The sequence below is a fragment of the Manis pentadactyla genome, chromosome 12 (assembly GCF_030020395.1).
Source record: "Manis pentadactyla isolate mManPen7 chromosome 12, mManPen7.hap1, whole genome shotgun sequence".
Lineage (NCBI taxonomy): Eukaryota > Metazoa > Chordata > Mammalia > Pholidota > Manidae > Manis > Manis pentadactyla.
The window spans coordinates 54,959,047-54,986,970 of NC_080030.1; the positions used below are offsets into that span (position 1 = coordinate 54,959,047).

Genomic DNA, 27,924 nt, shown 5'->3' on the forward strand with positions numbered 1-27,924 from the left:
TAGGAGGAAGAAGGCCTCTGCATATAATGTTAGCAGGAGACATGGTTGCATTTGAAAATCTTTATTGAACTCTCTTGAATTCTAAATGAAAATTCCAGGAAGGCTTGGAGGCTTCTGGGAAGCAAGGTCACTTTCAGGGAAAAAGATATTTTATTTTTTAGCAAATTCTTCAATTCTAAGAATGATCTCTTTCTTAAATTTTAATAACAGAATTCACTGACACCATTAATATGATCCAATACATTAAATTCCAAAGTAAAAATTGTGTAAAAAAAATTTTAATAAGAAATTACAATGGGGATGTTGTCAAATGATCTTTTTTTTCTTCATGTTCTCTGTTGTCTTTTGAGAACCAACTCGGTTCACATGTAAGAGGTCTTGAATGGAGCTGCTTTTTCTAGCTGTTTTCTAGGGCCTCTTTTTCTCTGTGAATTGAGTATGGCCAGGCACTGGACACAGCACCCTGAACTTAGATTAAAATCTGGACATTACTGGTTTATACCTTATAGAGAGATTGCCTGCTTTTCGAATGTATACTTGGAAGTATTTATTAAAAATCACTTACCTTTTTAATATCCCTTTTGGCCTTTGATACTACATGAGGTTCTCCATCATTAAGGAGTGGCCCATTTGGTTGGTTGGGGATAGATTTCTTTCCATTTTTCAGATATATCATGTCTCTCCATTTCATCCAGAAAACTGACAGCTCTGATAGCCCTCCCTGTCACAACAGCTACCTGGGTTCTCAGTTGACCTCTAGGGACACAGTACAAAGGAGGTTTGAAAAGTGTTAGCTCTAGACCCTATCAGTATCTCCGGACTACATGCAGAATCTGTAACAATAGTATTGCCAGGCCTGGAGTCCCGAGGATGAAGCAGAGCTGGGGGTATGCCAAGATCACCTAGTTATCACTTCCTCCTTATGTAGGCTGCTCCCACCAATCCCTCCCAGCCCAAGATCTCCAGTTCCCATATGCCTAACCTCTCTCTGGGTACCTGCATGCAAATTGCTTCATGCCTGGGACCATCACAGTCAGTCCAAGAGTTCAGGGTTCCCTCATTCTCCTCGGGCTTGGAAGTGTATCTAGGAGGACTCCACCAATCACCAAGAATCTGCTCCCAGCCAGAAGGGAATGTTGGGCCGATTCCTTGGGCTCAATCCGCCCTCCCTCTCCTGGTTTGCCGGGTGAGAGTGCGCTTACTCCATTCAGCTTCTGTCCTCAGGCCCCATGTTGTTTTAGTGCAACCTTCCGCTGCCACTGTCCTTCCTGACCCTTCTGTTAAATTCTCTGGAGCTTCCAGCCTGTGATAAACTCACTTACATCCTCTGTTTCTGCACCAGACCTTCCTTTATCCTCCATGCTTTAACTGACATCTGTCCCGAGGACACTGGTTCCTGGACGCCACTTATTACCAACTGTCCTTGACATCAGTGTTGGGAAGTGGGGTCGGTGTTTCCTCATGTCTTACTTTCACTTCTAGACCATTAGTCCTGTACTCTCACTGAAAGATAAAAACTCTAAAATTCTTCTTTTTGAGGTTCTTGCCATGAAGTGTTATCACCTCCTATCTTTGCCATCTTTTGACATTCCACATTCTCTACTTCATTTACTGCAGGAGCTCTGGGCTTCCCATCCCAAGTCCTGCCATCATCCTGGGTGATGTGACTTCAGCAAGGGAGCAGATCCCTTTTGTTTCATACATACAATAATTTTCTCCACATTCCTGAAGCTACCCATTCGTATGGCCAACCTGCTGGGCCTATCCTCACATCAATTTGCTTTAACTCCAAAATAATAAATTCTGACATCTCATAGCCTCAGACCGTGAACTCCTAACATTCCCCGTCTCTCTGGCGCTTCATTCTCACCATGCTTCCTAAGGTTCTTTATCTCCTATTTCCTCCTTGCCAGCAGCTGCTTGTCTTCACAGCCTTTTCTACTTAGCTTAAATTACAACTGACCAACCCCCTTGTCTTGCTGCTCTTCACTGTTCCCAGTTGGCAAGACCCAAACCTCGGAAGGATCTGACTTCAGCCTTCCCTGGGGCCTGAAAACTGCTACAGATGCCACAGAAGGTTTAGGCTGGTGCTGCGATAAATCCAGGATTTCTAACCCTGGTGCTGCTCCCTGGTTGTCCGAGGTTTCTTCAGTCAACTCTTCTCTGCTCCACAGACACTCTATGGGTTTCCTCTCTTCCTCACACCTTTGGCCCTGCCATCGCCTGCCTTCACTCCAGCAGATGCCTCTGTATAGTATTTCAGCCAGAATATACAGGCCCCCCCAACCCCCCTAGAGAGTCCTTGCAACTCTCTGCTGCAAAATGCGCAAACCTAGCTGCGCCCTGCCTCTCCCTTCTCTCCTGTCACAGCAACCACGAGTCCACCCTCAACCCCAAGGACTTCTGCTCTTTGAATCTTCTGAGAAACAGGGCACCTGTCGTTTTTGCCTATCTTTAACTTTTCCTTATTTGAACAAATGCCTAAATATCTTCTCTGAGTGCCCCCACCCCCAGTTTATCAGTTTCCCAAATGTACTGTGATGTTCCTCACCCCCAGAAACATTTCAGCTGCCATTCCCTTTGTCTGGATCATTTCTTCCTCTCCTTTTATCATTCAGCATTTAGATCTCAATTTAGGCATTCTTTTGTCCAAGCAAACTTCCCTTACTTCTCTTCCCACCCTGCAATTGGTTAGGATTCCCTTCTATGACCTTTCACCGTACTCTTCTTTTATTTCGCCTATTACCATTCACTGATTATGTATTTTGTCTAGTTGCTTATTTTAATTGTAAGCACAGAGAAAATGGTAATCATTGTATCCTAATGCCTAACACAAATTTGGGGTTTCATGTGTATTTGTCAAATAAATGAATGAATGGGTTGAAGTATCTGGAACATAAATGAAGATGAGAGGGTGAAGAAGTTGAAATGTGGAACAAAACTTACATATCTATCATTAGATGGTTGATGCCAGAGGAATATTGAAGATTTTGTTTTCTGAGGCAGATCTGAATTAGTAAGGAAAGAATACAGAAGAAAGAAACAAAGATGTGTTTTTGATCCTCCTTCCTGTGAGACTTCTAGAGACCTTACCCCCAAATACACAGAAACAACCATATCTCAAACCTGAAGCAATCTGTCCCAATATCCTCTTCAGGGGAAATCTGGAAGGTGTGTGTGTATGTGTGTGTGTGTGGACAGGAGGCTAAGCATTGGATGAATGAGTGGGAGGGGTTAAGGGTACTGGGCTGTGTGATGGTGCCCATCCTAAACATTCATGTCCACCCAGAACCTCAGAATGTGACCTTATTTGGAAATAAGTTCTTTGTAGGTATAATTAGTTAAGATGAGGTCCAACTGGATCAGGATGGACCCTAATTCCACAACTGGTGTTTTTATGAAAAGAGAAGACACACATAGACACACAGGGAAGACGGCCATGTGAAGACATAGGTAGAGGTGGAGTGAAGTTGCCACAACCTAAGGAACACTAGGGATTGCTGGCGACCATCAGAAGCTTCAAGAGTCAAGAAAGTCTCCCCTTGGAGACCTCAGAGGGAGCATGGCCCAGAGGGAGCGTTGGTTTTTAGTGGAGCTGGACATTCACTAAATCATGCTTAAGTACTGGAAACCTGCTGTTAAAACAAGAAAAAGTTGATCAGAATGGAAAAAATACCTTAACCTTCACATTCTATTTTAAGGTAAAGATAAGTTTCAGCTGCTAAAGGACATCATTTGATAAGCTCTTAGTGAGATGATCTTGGCCTCAGACTTCTGGCTTCCAGAACTGTGAGAGAATAAATTTTGTTGTTTTGAGCCAGTTGGTTTGTGGTAATTTGTTACTGCAAACCTAGAAAACTAATACACAAGGAGAGTTGTAATTTTGTTTCATTTTGGTTTATTCTTCCTTAAACACTTATTTTCCCTCACATTTAAAGAAAAATCAATATAGGCTTATTCCCCTTGTCATTTCTCCTCCTTGCCTCCTGTCCTCACTGACAGTCTCATTGGAGTTAGAAGAAGAATTGAATGCTTTCTTGCTGTGGGTGGAATGTAGACAGCACTGCCAATGGATTTGGTGGATAATCCCTATTTACCAAGTGCCAATAATATGCAAACCTCTGTGAAAGGCACTCCACCTATATTAGCTCTAATTCTCACTACAGATTTGCACAATAGGCTGTTTTATTACTGTTTCTGAAGTGAAATTAAGCCTCAGCGATCACTTCTTAAAAGTGATCTGATTTATACGGACGTTTAACAACATACTTGACATCTGGTCTGAGCCTTTACCAACCACCTAAAAAAAAAAAGTAGTGTCCCTAAAACACTCAGCTCTGAATATGACAGAGAAGAATCAATCCTGTTCTGTGATCCCCTGCTCCATGGTTGTGTGCTAGCCCAAACCGAGCTTTGTTAACATGCAATAGACATTTTAGATAACTGAAGTCAGGCTTCTTCTCTTCCGTCTGCAATCCCCAGGCACTTTTCCATGACATGTGTACATACCCAACCCACAGCAGCATGATGCCTTGGCACCACAGCCCGTGCTTTGTGGCCCACCTGTGCCAGCAAGGCCCTTCTAATCTTGGCCTGCTTGGAGTCCGGCACTGGTGACTCCTCACTTCACTGCGCAGTGACCAGACAGTCATGTCGGGGAAATGGCCTGGGCCTGCTGCCACTTTCGTCGGTTTTTAGTGGAGCTGGACAGTCACTAAATCATGCTTAAGTACTGGAAACCTGCTGTTAAAACAAGAAAAAGTTGATCAGAATGGAACCTTAACCTTCACATTCGATTTTAAGGTAAAGATAGGTTTCAGGTGCTAAAGGACATCATTTGATAAGCTCTTAGTGAGATGATTAATATACTTTAATAACTAAGTCAGTGGGGTATCTAAAAAATATTTCATAGCATATTATGTAACCTAAGTATTGAAAGCTCTATCAGAGATTTTTGTTGCCCTCCATCTCAGTCAGGTTGACACTTGAAAATGTGCCTGTAGTTATAGAATATGCTTCTCACTTAATGCTAGTACTTGACACTATGAGTATTTTTTTTTCATATATAGGTTATTTTTCTTCAAATGTGGATGAAAGTCCACTGAAAGTATGAAAGTTCAAATGTGTTTGATGGCAGTCCATTGAAATGAAAGGCCCGACTCTCCTGTTAGAAAGGTGGCAGTGGAAAGTAGGAAGAAATAAATAATCCAGGTAACTGGCCCTTCTTTGGTCCATCAGGCTTACTTTGTTGACAACTGTAAAAACGCACAGGTAATTGCTTCTTGGGAAGAAGAGCAGAGGTTGTGTGTAATTTCAAGTGTTTGCAACAAGGATAAAATATGAGATTCATCTGCTAGTTCCTTGTTCCTTTTTAAAGATGAGGATTAGGATTTGTCTGTCTTGGATCATGTATGTATTATAATAGGGGATTCTTATTGTCCTTGTATAGGAAGGCATTTAGTGGTCCTTCTGTAGGCTTCTTTGTCAGCTGGAAAGAAAAAAACCTAGAGGTCTTTGGACATTGGGCCCTTCAGGGGAATTATCTTTGCCCTCACCGTGCGGAAGAGTAGGCTCATTAACTGGGAGGAGAAAACCTAGTGTCTTTCTAAACTATGTTCCTAGAAACAAGAAAAGTCTGCTAGACAGAAATTGTGTCTGAAAAACATCTGCACTCAAATTATTGGGACACTCATTGTTGCAACTGAAACTTGTTTGGATTGAAATGTTAGCATATTATTCTGATAGGATTTTAAATTTAAATAAAAAATATATTCTTTCACTCAAGATGTATTTATTCAGTGCCTTCTGGGCTACAATTTAGGAGAATATATAAAAAAAAGATACCCCTGTTATCAAGAAGCTTACAAATCAGGTTTGAGAAGGTGATGTGGGGGTGAGGGAGAGATGTTGGTTTTTGCCAGCACTTATTAACTGCTTCCCATGTGCCAGGCACCATCTGAAGTACTTTACACGCTCGCACTGTTTTAATCTTCAGAGACTCTGTTAAATAGGTAACATTTTTACCAACATGTTACTGATTAAGAAGCTGAGGTACAAAAAGTTTGGAGACTTGCCTAAGGTCAGACATCTAGTGAGTGGTAAAATCAAGCCACAAACTCAGGCATGTTAACCACAATGTTATATTACATCTCCAGTTGGGCGGAAAACACACATGTAATAACAAATGACTAATAATCACTAACAATACTAAGGCAGCAAAATGATAAAGGGAGGGAGCATCCTGGGTTGGTGTGGTCAAGGAAGGCTTCATGATGTGAAACCAAAATTAGATCCAAACAAATGGCATCCTCTGTATCACCTTGTTGGAGATATTCTTTGGCATATGAAGCTCTGAGGGGCCTTCAGGAGAGAAAACTGTGCTTAATCCACTGTTTCTCAAGCTTCTTTGGCTATGAAGCCTTTTTTTTCTTACAGGGAATACTTAATAAACATCTTTTGGCACACATATTATTAAGCAATTTTGAAAATGTTAATTGAGAAAATGGAATCTATTTTAGGGTCATCTATTTACAGTGACTACCCTGGACTTCTCTGCCTCTACTCTCAGTGGCCAGAAAGGATTTGATAAAATTACAAGGGGAAGGGCCACCAGAAACTTCTAGGGATAGGATTTGTAGGATATGAGCGGAGTTCAAGAAAACTTGACAGGTTATCAAGTTTTCTCTACTAACTAAACCTTCTATCTAGCCAATGCTGTATCATCCTGAACTATATGAAAGCTTAGAGTGGTTCTCTCTGGCTGGACTGAGGAGTATTTACTTAAAATCAGAAAAGACAGTTCTTTATTTTCCCTGGTCTTAGCAGTTTATCCTTAGTCTCCCAAGAACACTGTCTTCTTCTAAAATCACTTTTACAACATTAAGTTCGTGTTTTATGAGGATTCTTTTATGGTCAAGCTGGTCACCTGCAGATACGATCATGCTCAACATCTATTAATGGGTCTTGTGTTTTCTTCTGTAGAAAAACTGTCCAGCCTAAAGAAAGTGAAAGACATATCCCAACTCCCATTTTGTTGATTTATTTTCCTTTAACAATGCAAAAATTTCATTTGTGGGGTGCCCCCTTTCTGCTAGAAACCTTGCCATCTGTTTAATGTAGCTTCTCTAATTTTGACCTTATAACCATCCTGGGAGGTAGGTGTCACTCTCATTTTAAACATGAGGAGAAGGGTGCTCAGTGAGATTAAATTAACTGCTTGTTGGTTAACTGCAAACGATAATGAGAGATTGGAATTCTGGTCTGTTGAGTCCAAATTCCACACCTTTTAAATCCTGCATTAGTTCCTAAAGAGGGAAGATATTACTGACGATTCAATCAGTACCTGGAATGCTTGAAATTCAAGTGTTACAGGCAGATGAGTCAAAGATGTACTGTTGCTTAGATGACTAACACAAGGCAATCATGTATCTTCAAACTGTGTCATCTAACATGTAAAATATAATAATCTCTCTGACTTAATTGAAAAAAGTAAAAACCATCATGGGCAGTGTTCATAGCTAAAAGCTCCTTGTTTAGTCGTTACTGGACACATGTGCTCAAATGTTTGCCTATTACATGCCTATGCAGGTGGGTTGAGTCTTCTCCCTTCTCTAACAGGACATTAAGAAGTGCCTCTGCTTTTTGACCTGCTCTAGGACAGAGAGTCAGCATTAGCCGAGAACACATTGGGAAATGTGTGAGTGGTGTGACCCAGTACGTCCTGGGGGCACCAACCCATGCCTGTTCCCTCGGAGCCTGTGCAAGCCCAGCAGACTTTTCAGGGCCTTACACGGAGGGCCAGAGCCATCACCAGCCAGAATTAGGACTTTGGTGGCAGAGATGTAAGGGAGATAAATGATTCTCATTTTGTGAAGGAGCTGTTTCCTTCACAGAAATTTCTGAGAGAATGGCAAATAAAAGATACATTCTCTTCTACTCAAGAATATAGGGGATTATACAAAAGGAATCTGTAGCTGAGGCAGAGTTTCACCCAGAGAATTGACGGAAGGGGTAATCTTTTTACTCAACCTTGCAAATAAGTAAGTATTTAAGTTAACCGATCAGTTTTAATAAATGTAAAAATGAGTCTGATTTCCTGTTATAAAATCACCAGCATTTCCTTACTGTATTTTCCACATTGTTACCCATGTGTGAATGGCTGCCAGGCTTCTTGTAATTTAAGAGGAGAGAACTTGCATCTCTTGAAAGCCTACCATGTACCAGACAGAGTGCTTGGTGCTTTCTGTATACACTATTTTTAATTGCCGCAATGATACTATAAAAGATATTATTGTCTAGAAATAATTTTTAGAGGTTCAGTAACTTTCCTGAAGTCACAGAATAAGTTACTGATGGGATCAAGATTGGGACTCACTTTTGTCTCCAGAGCTTGTCGGTGTTCTATTATGGACTCCAAGAGAGAGTGTTGGCTGTGCTTGAACCTTCACAGATGTTCCATGAATTCATGAAGGAGTGTTTCCTGGCAATGCTAGTCTCTGACCGATTGCTCCTTAGCGCCTGGGTATTTTCATATCCCAGGTATTTGGCACAACCCTTGTCACATGGCAGGTCTTCAATCAGTAATTGTGGAATTGAAATTCCACTGCTCATGCAGGCTTGTCCTATCTGACAATGTCTCATATAGGTTCTCAGGTACATCTGAAAGTCATGTGTGATCTTGGAAAACGCTGGGGTCTCACTTTTGATTTTGACTTTATGGTATAGAATGCCCGGAAATGAAAAAGTGGTTTTGCATTCAGACATTGAGAAGCATTTGTATTCCGGACTCCATGAAATTCTGAATACAAATCTTAATAAAATGGCCTCGAGGAGACTATGTAAAGATACAGGCTGTTTCTGAGAAACATGAGTGGTGTTTTTTTTCCTCCTCTATTTCCAGATAGATTTAGGATACTCAGTGGTCCTGCCTGAACAAGGTTCTCTTGTTCTGGGTGGCTTCCAGTCATGAAATGCAAGACCACAGTTTTCACAAGTAATTTTTGAATTGAGTCTGCTATGTTTTCACAGCGTAAAACATTGTACCTCATTCTCATTCATATCTGAGTTTGACAAGCATGAATCAGAAAAATATCAGGACTCAGGGGAAATGTAGAGCTAAATGGTGAAAAAAGAGAGCCCTCTTTCCCTAACTTAGGGCTACCTGGCAAGTGACGCCTTCCCTGGGCATGGCTAGTTCTGCAGCCCTAAGAGAAATGACTCACACAGACCATGTCTGCACCCGTGCTCTTTCCCTTGAAGGTTTCTTCTCCTGAGCAGTGGGTCCTATTTTGTTGAATCGGATTGGCTGCCTGGTAACATGTTACCTGGTGAGTATCAGGATATTTTCATACTGTGAGAGTTTTAAGAAATTCTCTTTATTTTTAATTGTTCATCTAGACATGCCAGTGGGTATTTAGGCCACATTTTGAGCAAAACTCACAAGGTGGTTTTTCTTCAAACCTCACGTGTACACAAAACAGCACAATTTTAAGGATTTGCTTAAAGGAACAAAGCATAAGAAATACAGTGTAATACAAGCTTATAACCAAATTCAAATCAGTGAGCGTTTCTGATTCAATATGAGAAAAGGCTACAAACAAGTCTGTGTTTTGTACGAAGCACTACCTGAAGACAGCGTTGCAGGACACACTCCAAGTCCCTTTGCAGGAAGCCATAAAGCAGGTAGAAATAGCAGGATTTTTACTCAGCCTAGCAGGGAGTTATGCGTACGTCAGGGTTTCATGAACAACGTTCTAACTATTCACGGATGTTAAAAGGAAAATCAGGCTTTGCCTATCAGGACTGGCAGTGATATATATTCTCTTCTCTCTTAATTTAATCTTTATTTTGCTTCCTAAAAGTAGCCCTTTGACTCCTTTCTTCTCAAGCAATAACAATTAAACTTGATAAGTCGGCTATTGATGGTCCACGGATTAGGAGAAGAAGAAATGTAAAGATAAAGTCCATAGATGATGCAACGGCTGTTTCTTAACTAGTAATGGACTCCTATTGAAATATATTGTAAGAGAGCCACCAGTAGGCAAGAAGAAAAAGTTGTCCCATTCTCTTTCTCTTTTTGCCAAAAAATGAGGAACTCAAGAAGTCTCCAGATAGTTGAGAGGGCATAAATGCCTCTAGTTTATGCATTGTGTCTCATTTTACTTCAGATTTTTATTTTACTAGTAGCTGTTTCAGAGCCTTAACCATTGGATATTTAGTAGTTTTCTCTATGAGCTCTTTTTCAAGACCTAATTGTAACATAAACACTTCTGTTCTCTAAACTTGGAACTACTAAAAATTCCTCAAGCCTTATTTATTTATTTAAGTTACAATATAAATATAATTTCAACAAAGTCCATTTCCTAAACTCAAGGTAGAGGCCCCAGTAGCTAAAATAGCATCTTCTTTCTTATCTCTACACCCCCAAATGCTTTCCTTCATTTGATCTCATGTCTGTTCAAAATAGACTACTCAAAAGCCCTCTCTCTGTATCATCAAACCAAAGTAAGAGATTTGGAAGCAGAAATACATTCAACATATTCTCTTTTGGGTCCTCACCAAACAGAATTTCAGAGGATTAAAGCAATAAAGAATCATGTCAGTTCATAGTTGTTACAGAAAAAGAACAAAGAGTTAGTGTAAGGTTTTCACAACTTCCTTCTTACCCATATCAACAATTTCAACCTATGACCCACCCATTTCATGAGGTTTTCCACACTTTCTTTACTGCCACCTGACAATCTCTTCTACTTTAATGAAAATATAACCAACTTTCCAACATTTCCCCTATACTTTAACTCTGCAAACCTCAATCTCTCTACAGGAACTTATTACAATCCAATCAAGTTTCTAACATTTCATTCATATATTCAGAGAAAAAAAAGTTGCACTTGGGAAACACGAGTCAGCTGTCATTCTATCAACTTGAGAAACAACTTAACAGTGGCAGAAAGGATCATGTCATTCTCCTGCTATCACATTGTTTAAGGTAAAAAGAATGGGGCATCACCAATTTTCATCTAACATAAGTTATGCTAGAACTTCTAAAGAAAATGTTCAGTGCACAGAGCTTAGCTGGTTAGAGAAGAATGCTCTAACAAATTAATATTGTGACCAAGTGTCTGCAGAAAAAAATGATAACAAAATTCCAAGGTGACTTTGCTAGTTAGAGCCATAAATAACCACAGTGACCTGCCAGGAAGGTAAGTTCTGTCAGAAAACTGAAATATTTTCTTCACTTAAATAATGTTAACTTCCACTAAACAGTTGGGTAGTTTTTCACATGAAATTAGGAAAAAGAAAAATCCAGTTAGTATTAACACCAAAGAAATGCACGCCAACCAAAAACCAAAGGTACTTTGGTACTGTAGCCATAACAGACAAAAGCGTGATAGGGAGCAGGGAATTCCCTGATGGTTAGATGACAGGGTCATAGAAGGTTTTTGAGACCTGCTATGTCTCCTGTAAGGTTGACACACAGCCATGTTCCATAACAACAGTCACATAAATGCAAGCTTATCTGGTGGCTTGTTAAAGCAGTGTGCAACACTGTTGTGTTGAAAAGTGACTTCAGGCTTGCCAAAGGGTCTCATTAATCTGAGGAAACGATGCTTGGTGCCATAGAGTAAACACTACGGTCTCAAGCGGAATGTATGTGAAGTTTCCAAAATATTTCCTCAAAGACTATTCAGTTTTGGTTTGCATTTGGAAAGCATAAAGATGGACATGGGAAGGCAGTTCAGAAGGGTATCTGTGAGGATCTAAGTTGGGCAGCTTTCAGAAGATGAAAGATGTTTAAAGTTAAGGCCTTTATCTGCAAACAATAGTATATTAATAAACTCTATACCACATTTACAAATGCATTCTCTTGTATTAAAACTAACAGTATTCTGTTCACAGTGCCATTGTGTATACAGGTAGCAATCCCATAATACTCATGTATTTTGGCATGGGAATCAGTAGCGCTTGGTATTTACAGGAAATGTACATGTGTGAATATGAACATGTCACTGAATCTGAGTTAGGATAAAAGACAGATCGGCTAATGGTGCAAAGGAATGAACTGTACAGCACCTTCCCCTCGGATTGGATAGGAAACGTGGTTTCTTAAATTGAGAAGATGCCAAATCTCTGACCCAAAGTGGCATAAGGTCTGTAACAAAACAATGAACCCCCTGTTCAAGTTTGGGTACATTGAGTAATCTTAGTCCAGAGTTTTAGATCCATTGTCTAGTGCATAAAATATAAAAGTTAAAAAGATTTATTATTATTTTTATAATAATAATTATTATTAAAATAGAAGGTACTTTCTCTCACGCTCTCATGTGTGCTCTTGCACATAAGACCAAAGTCCTTGGAGTTCCAAATATGCTGGTGTTTTTGTCATGCAGATCAGCAGTCAAATGGTGGACGCTAGAATGCTCCGAACGTAGGAACTGTTGCCTGTCACAGTGCGACCCAGGGCCCCGGGGGGACATGGCAGAAGCACCTCTTTCTTACTCCCCAGTCTTCTCGGTGAGGGGCAGGCCTGTCCCTGGAATCAGCTCCCACGTTCCTGAATGAAGTTGCTCGTTGCGGCAGCTAATGCTGAGGTGACGAATGGCTTCTGTACACTTGGAAAAAGGAGGGGAGGCCAGTAAGTAGGAGGAGGACGGCACTCCGAAGAGCCCCAGGACGCAGCTCCGGAGCGGCTGGGTTCATCGGCAGGAAGCCCATCCTCCCACGAGGCCTCTGCCCAAGGGGGTTCTCCTCCTCGCAGTGTGCCGAGCAGGGGCGGGCCTGGCGGGCGCTACGGGGCGCTGCCTTCGGGCACAGTCTGCTCTGCGCCCCCAGGCCCTTGGCCCCCGCCGCCCGCGCTGCCGTGGCCTCTGTGTGGCGTGGGCAGTAGGCTCTTCCACTGGGCTTTGTTGTGTGAGAGGTGGCTCAGCATGTTCTCAGACAGGGCGCTGTGCCCGGTGAAGCGGGCCCATTCCCGGAAGAGCGGCTCCACGATGTAGGTCATGAAACCTGGAACACGCAAGGTCAGCTCATCACCAGGGGGGCGGTGGGTCCTCCTCCCTCCCCCTCACAGCGCGATTGCGACCCTCTCGGTACTCGGCCCAGTGTAGGAGGGCAAAAGCGTCCCCCTCAGGGTAGGAGCCTAAGGTATGTCACTTGGGGCTTGTTATTTAACCTCCCTGCACCTCAATTTCCTTATTTGTAAAAAGGAGCTAAGAAGAGTACCAATCCCATAAGGCTGTTAGGACAAATGAAATCATTTAACACCAGCAAAATGCTTAAGCTGGCACATAGTAAACACTCAATAAATGTTGGCTATTATTATTTGCACAGGAAGAAAGACATGAACAGAAAAGTAAAAAAAGTCTATGCTGGAACTAAGGTGGAGGATTGGGGGAGAGGAAAGGGCAAATGATACCAGGAAGGGGCACATCATTGATTTAGACCATCTGATGAATTCATCATTTTTTTCAAGATGTCATAGTTTTCTCTTGCTTTCAATTATGTTAAAAAACTAACTGTAGATAAATAAAATTTGTTTCTTCTTCAATACAGATTTTTACCTGCATAAAAGTCCTGTTTTAATGACTTGATAAGACTGGTTGATATCAGACTTGTCTATTCTCTTAATTATTTTAGACTTGTTGCTTTTTAATCATGCCTCACTGTTAATGCATTTTCCATATTAAACATGATTCATTAAAGCAAAGACAATTTTTAGGCTAGGCTGGAATTATTAGAATCATTTCAAACTCACACATACTTAAGTTTTATAATATTTCCTTGAAATGTAGGTGTGGGGGAGAAAAGGCAAATGTATTTCAGCATAATAAATTCTTCCAACACCTAACCCCCTGGGTTTACAGGCATGTGAATTATAAACTTGATTTGAGTATCATCTTATTGGACAAACAGCAGGTTGCTATAGAGATGGGCAAAGGATGTAGCAAGGCAAAATGTACTTTTCTGCATATTTCATCTTATATGAAGTATTTAAATATTATGAGATCATTTTAGGTAACCCAAACCTGAGGAAGAAAATTAAGCCAGTGACTGTATATCTGTGTTTTGGTAAGGTTATATAGGGAATCAGCAAGTAAGGCTTTCCTTCTTGAATTGCCTAGCTTGCTATTCTTGAATTTTCTTCACCTCCTTCATGATCTAGATATCTTATTTCTAATATCTTCCACCTTATAAGAGGTTAGATGTTAGATATCTAAAAAGGTAGTTTGCAAAATTATACTATTCTAATGTTTAAGGTGTGAATATTTATGAAGTTTACTCTAAATATATTTTAAAAAGTTACAAATCCAGCATTTAAAAGCTAATACTTAAAATTCAACTCATTTTCTTGCTGAAGTTACTCTGGAATCATAACTTCCGTATTTCTACTTTTCAGCTATAAAGACCTCTTATAGTAGATGGAAAAGCCATTTTAAAGTCTGAATGGACATGAGGAGGGAGGCAGGTTTTCAGAGGGAGGAAGGCTTCTGCATGATCAGATTTGGGAACCTGATCCATCAGGTTCCTGGGCATGGTGTTAACTTCATCTTCTCCTCAAGTGATGGACTCACATTGCTGGGGTACGGATCTCCCGGAGGGCTGACATAGGGCTGAGAGTGGTGGAGGCAGAAATGGTGGCCTCAGAGTAAACAAGGAATGAAGGAAAGCCTCTTGTCATCTTTCCATAGATTTCACTAATTACAGATTCATTGGATTTCAGATCTTCTTTTTAAAATGCAGAATTTTGTGGGTGAGGGAAAAGGGGTTTAATTTCCATCTCCACTTGCATTAATGAATTACTTAGAACAGAAAATCACATCTAAACCTGAGATGGCACTCAGGAAATTTTCACTGTGGATTGGGACAGAAAAAGAGCAGGGACATTTTCAGTCCCAGGGGAGTCAAGACAGAGGAAATAGCGATATTAGTGAGGACCCATTGCAAAAAAGTTCTTGTCTGGGAGGCTGAAACCTGCAACTCCCATCAGACTCGGTTTATCTATTTGGATTTTTTCCAATTTAGCCTGCTCTGCCCCTTTACACCCAACCTGCCAACCCTGAACCTATGAAGCTAGGAGATGTGGAACAGAGACAAGAAAGATTTATGTACTAAAGCTTGTTTTATAATCACCTTCTCTTTCTCTTTATTATTTGTGTGCTGGTGTAGCATCCAAGGGATTTTTCTATTCACTCCCCGTCCCATTTAAAAAACAGGTATCTATGGTAACCACATTTTCCTGAGCTGAAAACCAGGACATATGATCTGACAAAATAAGTGTGTTCTCATGACAGCAGGACAGAATCTCTGAAATCAGGGCTGTCTTGTAAATCCAGGTTGTGTGCTGAACACTATGAGCGATTTTCTTGGGTGGTTCAAAATGTCTTTAACAGGTGCCTGGCAAATTTCTTTCTAGCCAGAGTTTAACAAACACTCTCAGGATTAGGATTTTGGTCTGGGTCTGTTTCTTTTGAATATTTTCTGCAGAACGTCCATAACTAAAGCAGCTTAATAGGAGGGAGTTGTCTCAAGGAGACGGAGACTGTGTTTCTGTTTCTGTTATTCCCCCTTCCTCTCCCAGCAGTTCTGTAGCTTTGTCACCCTATTTTTCATGGCACCCCGCTTCCTTTCCTTTTTGGGTGGAGGAACCACTTTCCTTGTAAAAACAACATAAGGCAATTGAGGAAAAAAATGGATCACCAATAATCTCATACTTCCAATATGTCTATTTAATATTTATATATTTCATTCACATCTTTGTAACTAGATTAACTTTATCCCTATTTTCTTATGATGATTTTAGGGTTCTTTTGTGGATTAGATCTGACCCTTAGTGATTAAAAGTGTATCACTACTTGGCTAGCTTGCTCTGGTTTTCTGAAATGTCTGCTTATCCTTTCAGCTGCCTCCTTCCCTCCTAACGTCGAGGCAATAGCCCTGAGCCTTGCGGGGGTCTGCAGCACTGTGGTGCATTAGGCTGTCCGAGCCCTCTGGGAACTGGTGAAGAACATGAGCTGTTACATGTAAGGGCCAGAACTTAGAAGCAAAAGAGTTAGAGCTCTGAGTTTGGCTATTTTAATTGGAGGGAACTGCAAGGGAAAGAAAGACTTGCTTTAAATGTAGGTGGAATTGGTGGAGTGTTTTGAGGACTGATAGAAATACTTACTGAATCAAAAATATTTCCCCCCACTAAAGTGCCTGAAATATCCACAAACTGATTTGCTTAATGATCTTCTGTATAACTTAGAGTAATTATTTCAGATGCATTAACATGACAGTTTAACAGTTTACTGCCACTGCCACTTGAGAATGTAGTCCTAAGAGAATGAGACTGAAAGTAAGTTTTGAAGTGGCGAGCAGAGCAGAATGCGACTCCAGGCCAGAAGGGACAGTATGGCTTGCACGGCCTGCGTCTGGGGTTTGGGCTCTTGGGACAGAATATTGGGGATGCACGGTAGTGACCCAGACTGGATGGGTCCTAAAGGCCGATTCTGCTGACTTCCCATCTTTTAAGATCTAAGGAGAGTGTGAGCTAATCCAGTCCTCAGCAGCAGATAGTTGATTGTGATTACTCATTCTACTCTATTTTGTTTTGATTTGATTCTGAACTACTAACACAGGTTAGTTAAGGGTCTATAACAAAGCCTTTACCCTATTTTTCATAATTTCTCAATTGGTAATTACCTAGTACATAGGTCGTAATTAGAGTGTTTATTTGGACTCAGACATTCCCTGGGGCACTGATTACCCTCCAGTCTGGATCTTGCAAAGACTGTGTGTAGCACCTCTTTTCATTGTGACTCTTGGCAGAAGAGCCCAAACAATGCATCTGAAAAAATTAAAATTGAATTCAACTCACCAATTTGTATACTAGGGATTGAATCTTTCTGCTGATTACAGAGTGGACTGATTTCCAGTTCAAATTTCTGTTCAAGGTCACCTAAGAAAAATGAAGAAGCAGCACATTGGTAATCTAGAACATAAAAATGAGTGTTGATAGTTTTAACAACTTAGATGGAAGAAGTGATTCTAGGAATTACTGTTCACTGCCTTGTCATCAATAGAGAACCTTTAGCACCAATTTGCTATGGTAGCTTCCATGAAAATTTACAATGTCAGTGTGTCCATGACCACTTATAATAGGCTTATTGTAAATAGATGTTCTCTGGGACTAAAATAAACTTTGAACAAGATCTTTGAAAATGAACATGACTAATGGCAATTTCCTAGCATGAAATATAAAGTCTGATTTAAGTCAGATTGAGAAAACAGATTGTTATGCCCCTCCCACCTCTTCCCTCTGTCTGATCCTAGTCTGGTTTCTCCTGAACAACCAGGAATACTAAGTAGGTAAGAAATAGGGGACGGGGAAAAGAAGATCTCGTTTGAGGAGCATCTCAGTCTGTAGGTACAAACTTGATTGGAAATAAGGATTTGCTGTCTTTTATTCTGATTTCTTTAGAGTTTTACTTAATATGACTAAAGGTTAAAAAAGCAAAAAGGTTAGAGTGATATTTCTTTTCTAATGCCTTTGTCAGCTAGAAGACCAAAGGAAAATGCATCATACAAAGCTTTATCAAAGTACGTTATCAATCCTTCCTGTAAGTGAAAAATTGTGGTTAATTTTTATGTTGGAAAAACGATCTGGTTAATCAGTAAAAAAGGTGATCCTCAGAAATATTAGCTGGGTTCACAGTTGTGAATGTAACTCCCCTAAACTAGAGATCAAATATACAATTATGTCACGCTGTGTGTCAGGCACTGTTCTAAGCATTGTACATATATTAATTAATTCAATCCTCATAATGACTTCACTATAGTACCCATTTTACAGATGAGAAAATTGAATGAAGGTAAGGTAGGTACATTGTCCCAAGGTCACCCTGGTAGTAAAGAGTGGGGACCTGGATGCCAACCTGGAAGTCCAGCTCCAGAGTGTCTGCACTTAACTATAAACTACACCTTAGAGAAGTCACACATTCTCTAAAACTGTAGCCATGCCTCCCATGGTGTCTTGGTGGTTCTCCAGACTGATGTGAGGAACCCCTCTGACTTAACCTGCGGAGTCCAGGGAAGCCAGATGATGACAGTCTCCTGAGAACAGGGCAGGACACCATTCAATAAATGAGTTCTCCTAAAGCCAGATCTACTCCTCACATCTATAGTTCTATCAATAGAGATTTTTCAGTTAAGCCTGACTCTTTGGAGGAATCATCTGAGTTTTCCCTACCCATCACCCTCCACACAGAGACATCAACTCCTGTTGATGGAATACTTTTGTTTCCCCTACTTTCACTCTGTCTGACTCTAGTCTGGTTTCTTAAAAACTCATCCTTAGTTTTTGCATCTTAGCTAGTATTCTTCCTTCAGTTTTTCTTCCACTTCAATTATATAGGGCTGCCCTACTTGCAGCTTCTAAAATGACTCCCACTGTGATGTTCTCTACTTTAGCCTGGTGTCCAGGGGCATCCACAAATCCTCTCACTCTCACCTCCTATGGGACAAAGCTGGCAGGAGGATGGTCTCCACCTCAGGGCCTTTGTCCATTTCTGTTCCTCTCTAGGTAGACCAGCAGTGTCCAATAGAACATAACAGAAATGTTCTCTGCACTGCCCACTAGGTTAGCCACTTGCAATATAACCAATAAAACTGAAGAACTCATTTTATTTTTATTTCATTTAGTTAATTTAAATTTTATTAGTCCCATATGTTTCATGGCTCTCCTAGGGGGAGTACAGTACACTACACAGCCTTCCATACCTAGTTCGGATTCTACCTGCCTCACACTAGGTCTTCTCCTGGGACCTCTTCCATTAGAGGTCATCCAATTAGATCATTAATACAGTTATTTATTCAACATGTTTTTAAAAAGCACTGTAGATTTCAGACACGTTGTTTGTCAATGTAGAGAATACAAAGAGGAAAACTGCATAGTCTCTCTCCAGGAACCTTACTGCTTGATATTTTGAGGTTATGAAATAAATTAACTATACTTCTTTGTATCCTTCATAATGTCTCTGGTGGGGCTTTGTACATAGGGAAAATCAGTTTCGCTGAGGACTAGATGTGGCTCTAAGCAAATGTTCAATAAAAACTTCTGGGAGTCTTGGTTGATTGAAGAGATGCTCATTTTGTAGGATCTGCCTCCTTAAGGCACTGAGAGGGGGAGGGGCTACCTGATGTTCAGAATCCTAATCTCTAGTCTCAGAAGTCAACACTCTTTTCAGAGATCTCATCTTCCTTTCCTCCTCTGTCCTCAATCTTGATTTTAGGCTTTTCCTTTTCTTAACTTCATGAACCATGAAAGATATTTTGGCTGGGACCACCAGCAGTCTGTAGAAGCCCAAATTCTAAACTGAAAACCAGAATCTGACTAACCAAAATGATACAAGTCAAGTTTATAGAACTTTTAAAAAAAATTTAATTCAGTCTGGAGGATAAATTGTTTGGATGAGCATAGAGTCGGGTGTTCTCTTCAACAGGTAGAACTGCAGATCAAAATGGTATTAATACAAAGGACCAACACACCTTCTCTATTTTCTCTCCTCGAGGAGGCATGCAGAGCTAAGTGCACGGGAGTTCACCTTTACTGATAAGAGTTATGTATGTTCCCGGTTGTCCCATCTTTTAACACTGCATGTGCATATTTTATTAGGACAACAACCAGTTTTTGCAAAGAGATTTTACAGATTGGCTTTCTTAGTTGATTCTGTTCACTCCACTTTGTTAACAACTTCAATTCACCAACGCTATTGCCCTTACTATCTGCCCAAATGACATTGTCCCTGGCCCAAGTGTCTAATAATCCAAATAGGATGCAAGATAGCAAATGAAAGGGTCAAACTGCCATCAATCAACAGGAGCACATGACTGAGTCAAAACCAAGAAGGGCAGAGTACAGCCCTTTTCTCTCTCTCCCACTGTTTGACTCCTAATCATGAAGATTCTAGCCTTCATCCCATGTGTGCTATTTCAGTATTTTCTGTATCACACAGTAAAGTATTTATCTTATCTCATCTAAAACTTCCCTGCTCCAATTTTATCATCTTTCCTTTTGTTTTTCCCTCAGTAGAGATTTTTTGTCTTAGGCACTACGACTGATCTTTCCATTTCTAACCACTCACGCTCAGTTGAAGTGAAACTGTACAGCGTTGTGGGAGTTATGTGACCACTTTTCGTGTGAGTGAAAGAGATGGTGGGCAGAGCCTTCTGGCCCCACGTGAACCCCATTCATTCTGCTCTGTCTGCTGTCCTTCAGAACATCTCAATGTCGCTGACACATCTTTCGATGGATGCTTCTCCAAAATGCTCACTGTTGCTACTTGACCTCCCCACAGAACAGGTATGTGGGCCACTTCAGGCTGTATTTGTTCTCAGCCTCTCAACCCTGATCCTATCACTAACGTGAGGGCACTGTTGTGAGTGAACAAACACCCAGAGCCTGAAGAAGCAAGGCAGTGTTTAAAGTCCAGTATCCCACCTAATGCCAAGATCCTGCTTGATGATTCAGTACCTTATTCCTGAATGAAGTTAATCTCTTAAAAATTATACCCTGTATGTCTACTACACTTCAATTGAAAAAATTATACCCTAACTTAGGGCCATTTGTCTTTTCACTGTGTATGTTTGAAAAGGTGTGCTCTATTTCATTCTTAACTTTATTTAAGCAAGCCAGGGAGGGAATACAAAAGGAGTCTGAAGCCCTTAGGTCAGAGTGGAAAATATTGACCCCAAATGATATTTAGCCTTTAGGCTGCACTCAGCTCATTGCAATGAAGGTCAGAGTAAAAATCAAACTACCCCTCACATTCTTATAGCCACTGAGGAAAGCAATTGAAAAAAAACCATTTATTTATATATTTATCTCCTGCTTTTGCTCATTTTTCATTGCACTTCAGTACTACCTGTTCCTGTGGTAAGTCAATGTTATTTATTTTTAAATTATTTCCGAAAAGGGCCAGATGGTTTGTAAAAGAATTAAAGAGAAAGGTTAGGATAAGGTTGAAAGAACAGATGTCATAATAGATTAGCCATTTCCTGTTTTATTAGCGTAAAGGCCTAAAAGGGGAAGGGGCAATGAAGTCAGCTGTCAATCATTACTAACCTTGCCTGTAGAATTCTTCACACACCCTTTCACTCCATTGCTTGCTCATCTCCCAGATTCTACAAGGATTGCAAATATCAGCACACTTCAAGGCAATCTGAGAAATGACAGAGCAGGGAGAGGTGGTCAGAGGATGCTCTTTCAGCAGCAAATGCACCCAAGCCCTAGGGCTTATCCAACCCGCCAGTGGGCCTCGTGGTACCAGGCCCTTATTTATGGAGTGCCTCTTCCGGAAATAGCACTTATTCACCACCACACAAAACCTTCATTCAGTACTCCCACTTATAGCAGTGAGGAGAGAAGAGCCATCGTCCAAGGACGCAGCCTCCTGGAGGAGACTTGGGGTGGGCAGGCCAAGGAAAGCCGTGGCTTGTCTCCTTCTGTTGCCCTGCCCTTGATGGGCAGGGAAGCCGCAGGGGCCCCAGCCAGGCTCAAGTGAGGTCATTTGGACCTCATTCTCAGAGTGGCCACACTGACCAACTCCATACATCACTTAAATTATGTGTGTTTGCATTTACGTGCCTGTGTCTGTCTGTAAGCAAGCTCATATTGCCCACCAGGGAGCTAAGTCATATCAGACCTAGGAGTGTTTTGTTTGCAGAGCTAAATCACAGCTTAGCCCACACTGGTCTGGAAATGAGATGCCAGGTTTTGTCAATAATGCTGACCCTAGAAGGGTTACCTTGAATTCCCAGAAAAGCAGATTCTCTCCTTTGACTGCCAACTGCTCAGGAACCACTGCGGGGATGGGCCCTTGGGGGTGTGCCCTGACCACCATCAATGTCTGTTTGTTTTGACCCAGTTCCTTGGAATCACAGAACTGCTAGCAGTGCTGCGGTCTGGGAGAACCCCAACCATATTAAGTTGCAAATTTGGTTGTTTCTATTTCCTGGTTAATGAGGCACCAGTACATGTCAGGGTCGGCAAGGGGCAGAAGTGCCCTCTAGATTCTGCCCTGTAGGGATTCATTTGTGTTAGCAAGTGTCTAGGCCAGATCTTTCAGCTACTCCCAAATTGACTTGAATCACTAAAAGCAGACACTGGGTGGATCTTTGTGGCACTCGGGAACTAGGAGACTAGTTTGGGAGGAAAGCTGGAGGGAGATATAGCTGGGAGGAGGGTATTTCCTGGGAAGGATGGAGCACTTTGGACAACTACAGAGGGCAACATGGGAGCATGGAGCAGAAAGATGCTACAGCTCTGTTTGCCATATGCGGCCCATTTTCCTGGTTAAAGCTGGTTTATCTAGATGAACCACAGTCCAGTCCATTCAGTCTTTTCCACCAAAAGGAAAGGCAGAAAACAAGAGAAAATGGGGGATCAAGAAAAAGGCTCTGGTTTGGATACCAGGTCAGACTTCTGTTTCTGAAATCCACACTCCATCTTGTTCTCATGTCACAAATGCCTTCTTGCCATGGAATGAAGCAGAAAGGGTTGGGCTTGATAGGATTCAGTTCATTCAATTAAACTTAAAATAATTTATCAGTGCCTAAAAATGGCAAGACTAGGTAAACATGTTTGAGCCTCAGGTGAAGATATGAGCTTAGGTAGCAAAAAAAAAGAAGGAAAGCAGAAATTGATTGAATAGGTTTTAGGTAAAAGAAGGCTACTCGTTTTTCAATTTTTTAAACTGTAGTTAGCATAGAAAACTTTTGTGTTATAAGAACAGTCTTTCTAAATTGCACAGCTTTCACCGCGGTCAGTTTTACATCAAGCCACAAAATGTAGTAGATTCTTAATATATGCAATTGCCCAGCAGGAATTCCTTGTGGTGAAGCAGTTCCCAAACAAGGACAAATGTGATATTATCAACTCAGCGACATGAAACCCAGATTTTGCTGCTTGGAAACCACTTGAAAAACTTCACGTGTCTCAAAGCTTTTTTTTTTCCAGTCTGGAGATTTTTTAATCCTTTTGTGTCTCAAAGCTTTTAATAAAGTAGGTCACTGCTGACTTATGCCCCGGCAGACACCCCTTCTCAAATGTGCTATAATTATTGATCATGACCCTAAGTGTTTTTACCCTGCATGGAATAATGGCATGTTGTTGTTTACCTGAAGCATAAAGTGCCTGTCGTGTACGTCCTCCAATCTTAAGTCTTTATTGTGGAGGTGTGCTTTCAATCTGGTCAAAAATTCATTCTGCCTGTTGATGTCTGTTGCCAAGATCAAGGAGCCCAGCTGCTGTTCAATATCCTGTCTGCATTCACAAGAATGAAAGACAAAAAACACACACACAAAGCAAATCCCTTTGAGGAGGGTGATTGATTTTTGTCATCATCAGGTGGCTTGTAATCTCATTTCTGCCTTTGATCCTGTTTATTACAGAGTCCCAGTCCCTCAGAGCCCAAGAGTGATCCTCTCACCCCATCACTTCTGACTTTGGACAGGAGGTATGCCACGACCCCTGCAGAATGATTGAAACCTTGGGTGAACCAAGTTGTGGTAGATTATACATTACCATGGTCCCTAGGGGCGGAAAAACTGAAAGCTAACTAGAAATGCATGCTTTCAAGACACAAAAAGACTCAGAATCACAGGAGTTTGGGTTTTGCTTTTAAAGAGCTCAAACCATCTCAAACATTAAGGTTTGCATGGGAGAGAAAAGGGTATAATAGTAATGATAATAAAGACAATAACAGCGACTGATACTATGGGATAGAAAGATTTATCAGTAGAAGAAAACATCTGGAAAAAAGATACTCTAACTTAAAAAAGAATAATGGGTGATTCAAGGACCGTTAGAACCCAGTGGGAAAGCACTATATTAGTCAACAAATGGAATAAAGAAACTGGAATATTTTAGGAAAAAAAAAGCAAATTAGAGCTTTACTTCATATACACACAAAAATCAATGGAAGGAAAAATCCACAACTGTTTTTAAATTTCACCTTTAAAAGTGAAGTATCTTTTGGTAGAGTGCATAGAGCATACATATATAGTTTAATGAGCAAATATAGAATAACATCTTTGTTTACAACTACTCAGGCCCAGAGCACTGGCTGCCAGGGCCCCACGAGGCTCCCATTGCTTCTCTTACCACTTCCTTCTTCCCCTCGTCCCTGAAGTAACCACTCTCCTGATCTTTTAATAATTTTCTTGCTTCTTACAGTAATTGTACCACCTATGCATGCATGTCTAAACAATATGGTTTAATTACAACTGCTTTTGAACTTTAAATTACATATTTTGAACTAATTTTTGATTTGCTTCTTTAGCTTAACATTGTGTTTCTGGAAGTTATCCATGAACACTGGTGATGTGTTCATCCAGTTTCATTATGGTGTCATATTCCATGGCAGGAATATATCACGATGTATTTATCCATGTTACTTTTTATGGTCACTTGAGTTGTTTATAGTTTTTGATTACTGTGAAAAAGATGGCATAATGGACTCTCTTATATACCTCCTACAAGTTTCTCTAGTGTCCATATCCAGGAGTGAAATTATTGGATCACATAGTCTGTTCATCTTCAGTTCCCTAGATATTGCCAATTATTTACAAAATGATTGTATGAATTTACACTCTCAGCAGTAATAGATGAAATTCTTATTGCTGTACATTCTTACCTTTTACATTTTTCTGCCAATCTGAGGGGTATGCAACTCATTGTGGTTTTAATAATAATTTCCTTGACTATTAACAAGGTTGGTCATATTTTCATTACTTATCAGCCATTTGTATTTTCTCTTATGTGAAAGTTGTATTCTGGTCCTTACTTATTAGTCTATGGAGTTATTTCTCTTCTGGTTATTGATTCTAGGTGTTTTTTAAAATATATTTTCAATAATGATTTTTTGTCAGTTATGTGCTGCACATATCTCTTCCTACTCTGTGGTTTGTCTTTCTGTTTTCTTTATGATGTCTTTTGAGGAAAGGAGGTACTACTACTTTTTAATATGGCTTAATCTACAAATTTTATCTGTTGCCACTTTTTTCCTTCCTATTTAAGAAACCCTTTCCACCTCTGATGGAAATACTCCTCTATATTCTACAAGCTGTATAGTCACACCATTTGCATTTCATTTTTCAGCCATATGCACATCTTTAGTCTACTTTTGAACTTTAGAAATAATCAGGGAAAATAGGAAATTCATAAAAGAAATACAAAATATTCCCCAAAATATTAAATAGTCTTAGTATAACAAAAAGCAAATTAAAACAGCTAGGTAATACTATTCCCTTCAAATTCTCAAGTATTGAAAATAACTGGTAACCAATTTGCTGGATTAATAATGATTGTGATACCTAATGCTACTGATGATATTCGCCATTAGTGAGAGTGTAGATTTGTACATTTCAGGAGGGTGATTTAGAAGTTAGGGTTTAAAGCATTCGATGAATATAAATAATCTAACAGTTCATTTACAAATTTATATTAGCATATTAGTAAAGATGTAATAAGTCAAGATATATGGATGTTTATCCTATTGTTTATAATAATGAAAAATCTTGGGGAGAAAAAAGTTACAAAAAATCGTAAGTAGGAGTTTGGTTAAATAAAACATGTTACATACTTACTATGTAATTATTACATATAATAACATACGGCTATATTTGACATGGGAAAATGTCATGTTTTATTATGTTAAGAAACAGAATTCAAAGCACAAAAGGCATGATTTCTATGACCATAGAAAAGAATTTGAAAGGCTATGTAGTGGGATTATGGATGATTTTTATTTCTTTTTTATATTCCTTAATATTATTTAAATTCTTTAAAATTTATGAATATTTAATTTATAATCAGAAAATAGAGCTATGTTAGTTAGATGAAGTGTTTCATGAAGCAAATTAAAAGGCAAACTAAAAACTTCAAATTATACTTATAACATATAACAAATGCTTACTATAGTTATACATAAATTCTTACAAATGAATAATACTAATTGGGAAAGTAGAAAAAGGTCAAACACAAAAATTTGTTCTTTAAAGAAATAACAATAGCCAGTAAATATGTGAAAACTTTTCAATCTTAGCTGCAATCAGTCAATCTGTGTGTGTGTGTGTGTGTATGTGTGTGTGTCAAATGTGCAAATAGTATAAAAAATATACTAGAGATAAAACTCAGTTTTAGTGATGATATATTGGTAGATTTTCTCACAACCCACTAATGGGAATATAAGTAGATACTTTTTAGAGAGGCAGTTTGATTATTTACAACAAGAATTTTAAAAATGAACTCCTTTCTGATCAGTAATTTCTATCCACAAATATTTTCTGAGAAAATTGAGTATCAGGGTTTGGGATAAACATATATGTTTAATAATGCTTGCTGCACATTATTTGTAATGACAAAAATTTAGAAATCCTCGAAATTCCAAACAATAAATAATGCTTAATATATTTTGGTGGAATAATACTTTATTGCCATTAAAATACTTTATTTTAGTAGCAGGCTTAATGATATGGAAAAGGCTTTTGCAGTAAGTGAAAATATCAGGATGTAAGCCATACAAATGAATTCTCCATTTTGTTAAAATACTGTTATACTGAAAAGAGACTAGAAGGAAATATACCAGCTAGCCTAACGTTAACTATCCGTGGAGGGCGGAATTACCAGTCATTTCAGTTTTCTTCATTTTAGGTTGAAATCACATGAAACTGCCACCTATTCTAGTGTTTTGGACCCTCAAAAACAGCAACTTCATATGGTTCAAACTAAAACTTTCCTGAATTCCTGAATTTTTCTTAGTTTGTACAGTTAACCTGGCTTACTTTTAAAACCAGTAAAGTGACTTTAAAGCATTTATATGAAGATAGGAAGGATGATGATGATAACCTTCACTATAAAGTTGTTCACGTGTATTACTGCATTATGATCTAACGAAAGCAATTTGTAACACTGCGTCCCAAGGAGACATAAAAATAGGGTATTTTAATTTGGAATCCATAGGGATGAATGGATTATTTTAGGAAGTGAGTACTGATTGAGCACCAAGCAGGGTTAATGTGGGCGTTACAGGGACAGGTCAGACCTGAGCTCTTGCTTCCTTTTCCCTTTTACATCTTCTTTCCTGCCCTCACTCTCCTTCCTTTCCTTCTTGCTTTGGCTGCCCTTGCCAATTACCTCCTGTTCTCCTCCTTGCTTGATTTCTTGCTCTAGGTTTTAGCTCGTTTTGCATTTAATTCTTTTGATCTTTGCAGCTCTAGCAAAAGGCACACATTTTTATTCCAGGAATGAGGAAAGGTTTTATTTAGTTCGGGCGGTAAAATGTTATCAGAACTGAAGTTCCTCTTGCAAATTCCACATTCCTCTGGGTGCTAGGAAACAGTGTGAGATAGTATCAGTGGGCCAGGAATAAACTTATGAGCCCAGCTCACCGGGGAGACACAACTTGGCCCTTGACCTTAAGTAATATGACTATCTGAAGAAAGGGATCTATTTATTTATTCTCTTCTAGCTACGTCAGATTCTGTGCATTTTAATTAAACATCAGAATTAGTGGCAGCCTTGGAAGACTGTATAGCAGCTCACTAGGGCCCATGTGGAAAATGAGGCAATAGCCTTGGATTTAGTAGGACTTGGCCTGAATACCCGGGATAACAGAGGGACAGGAAACGAGTATCTCCCCTTCTGCTTCAAATGCAAGAGACATAGGTATATGACTGGTGAAAAAATTTCTGGGGCCAATTTGCTTACTTCACAAAAGACATTTAGGAAAGAATTTCTGACTTCTACTTTTGCTAAGACTAGAACTTACAAAACAAACTTTATTGAGGGGGTTTTAAATCTAGCTTGAGGAATCCTGTGTTCCTTCTTGATAAATATTTATTATTTGGAGCTACACAGGAGGACAATTTTGCTAACATGAAAGACAG

At 39.8% G+C, this 27,924-nt stretch overlaps 1 protein-coding gene across 5 annotated transcripts in view; it reads right to left on the bottom strand.

Moving 5' to 3' along the window:
- Positions 1-9,354: 9,354 nt before the first annotated feature.
- Positions 9,355-27,924, bottom strand: part of PDE7B (phosphodiesterase 7B) — a 294,625-nt gene continuing 276,055 nt past the window's right edge. For all 5 annotated transcript variants that reach the window (XM_036903718.2, XM_036903717.2, XM_057489246.1 and 2 more), the window contains 4 exons: positions 23,155-23,299; positions 21,101-21,197; positions 16,856-16,936; positions 9,355-13,005 (listed from right to left, as the gene is read on the bottom strand). In XM_036903718.2, the coding sequence (XP_036759613.1) occupies positions 12,788-13,005; positions 16,856-16,936; positions 21,101-21,197; positions 23,155-23,299 (541 nt within the window). In that variant the 3' untranslated portion in view covers positions 9,355-12,787. The remainder of the gene's footprint in view (positions 13,006-16,855; positions 16,937-21,100; positions 21,198-23,154; positions 23,300-27,924) is intronic.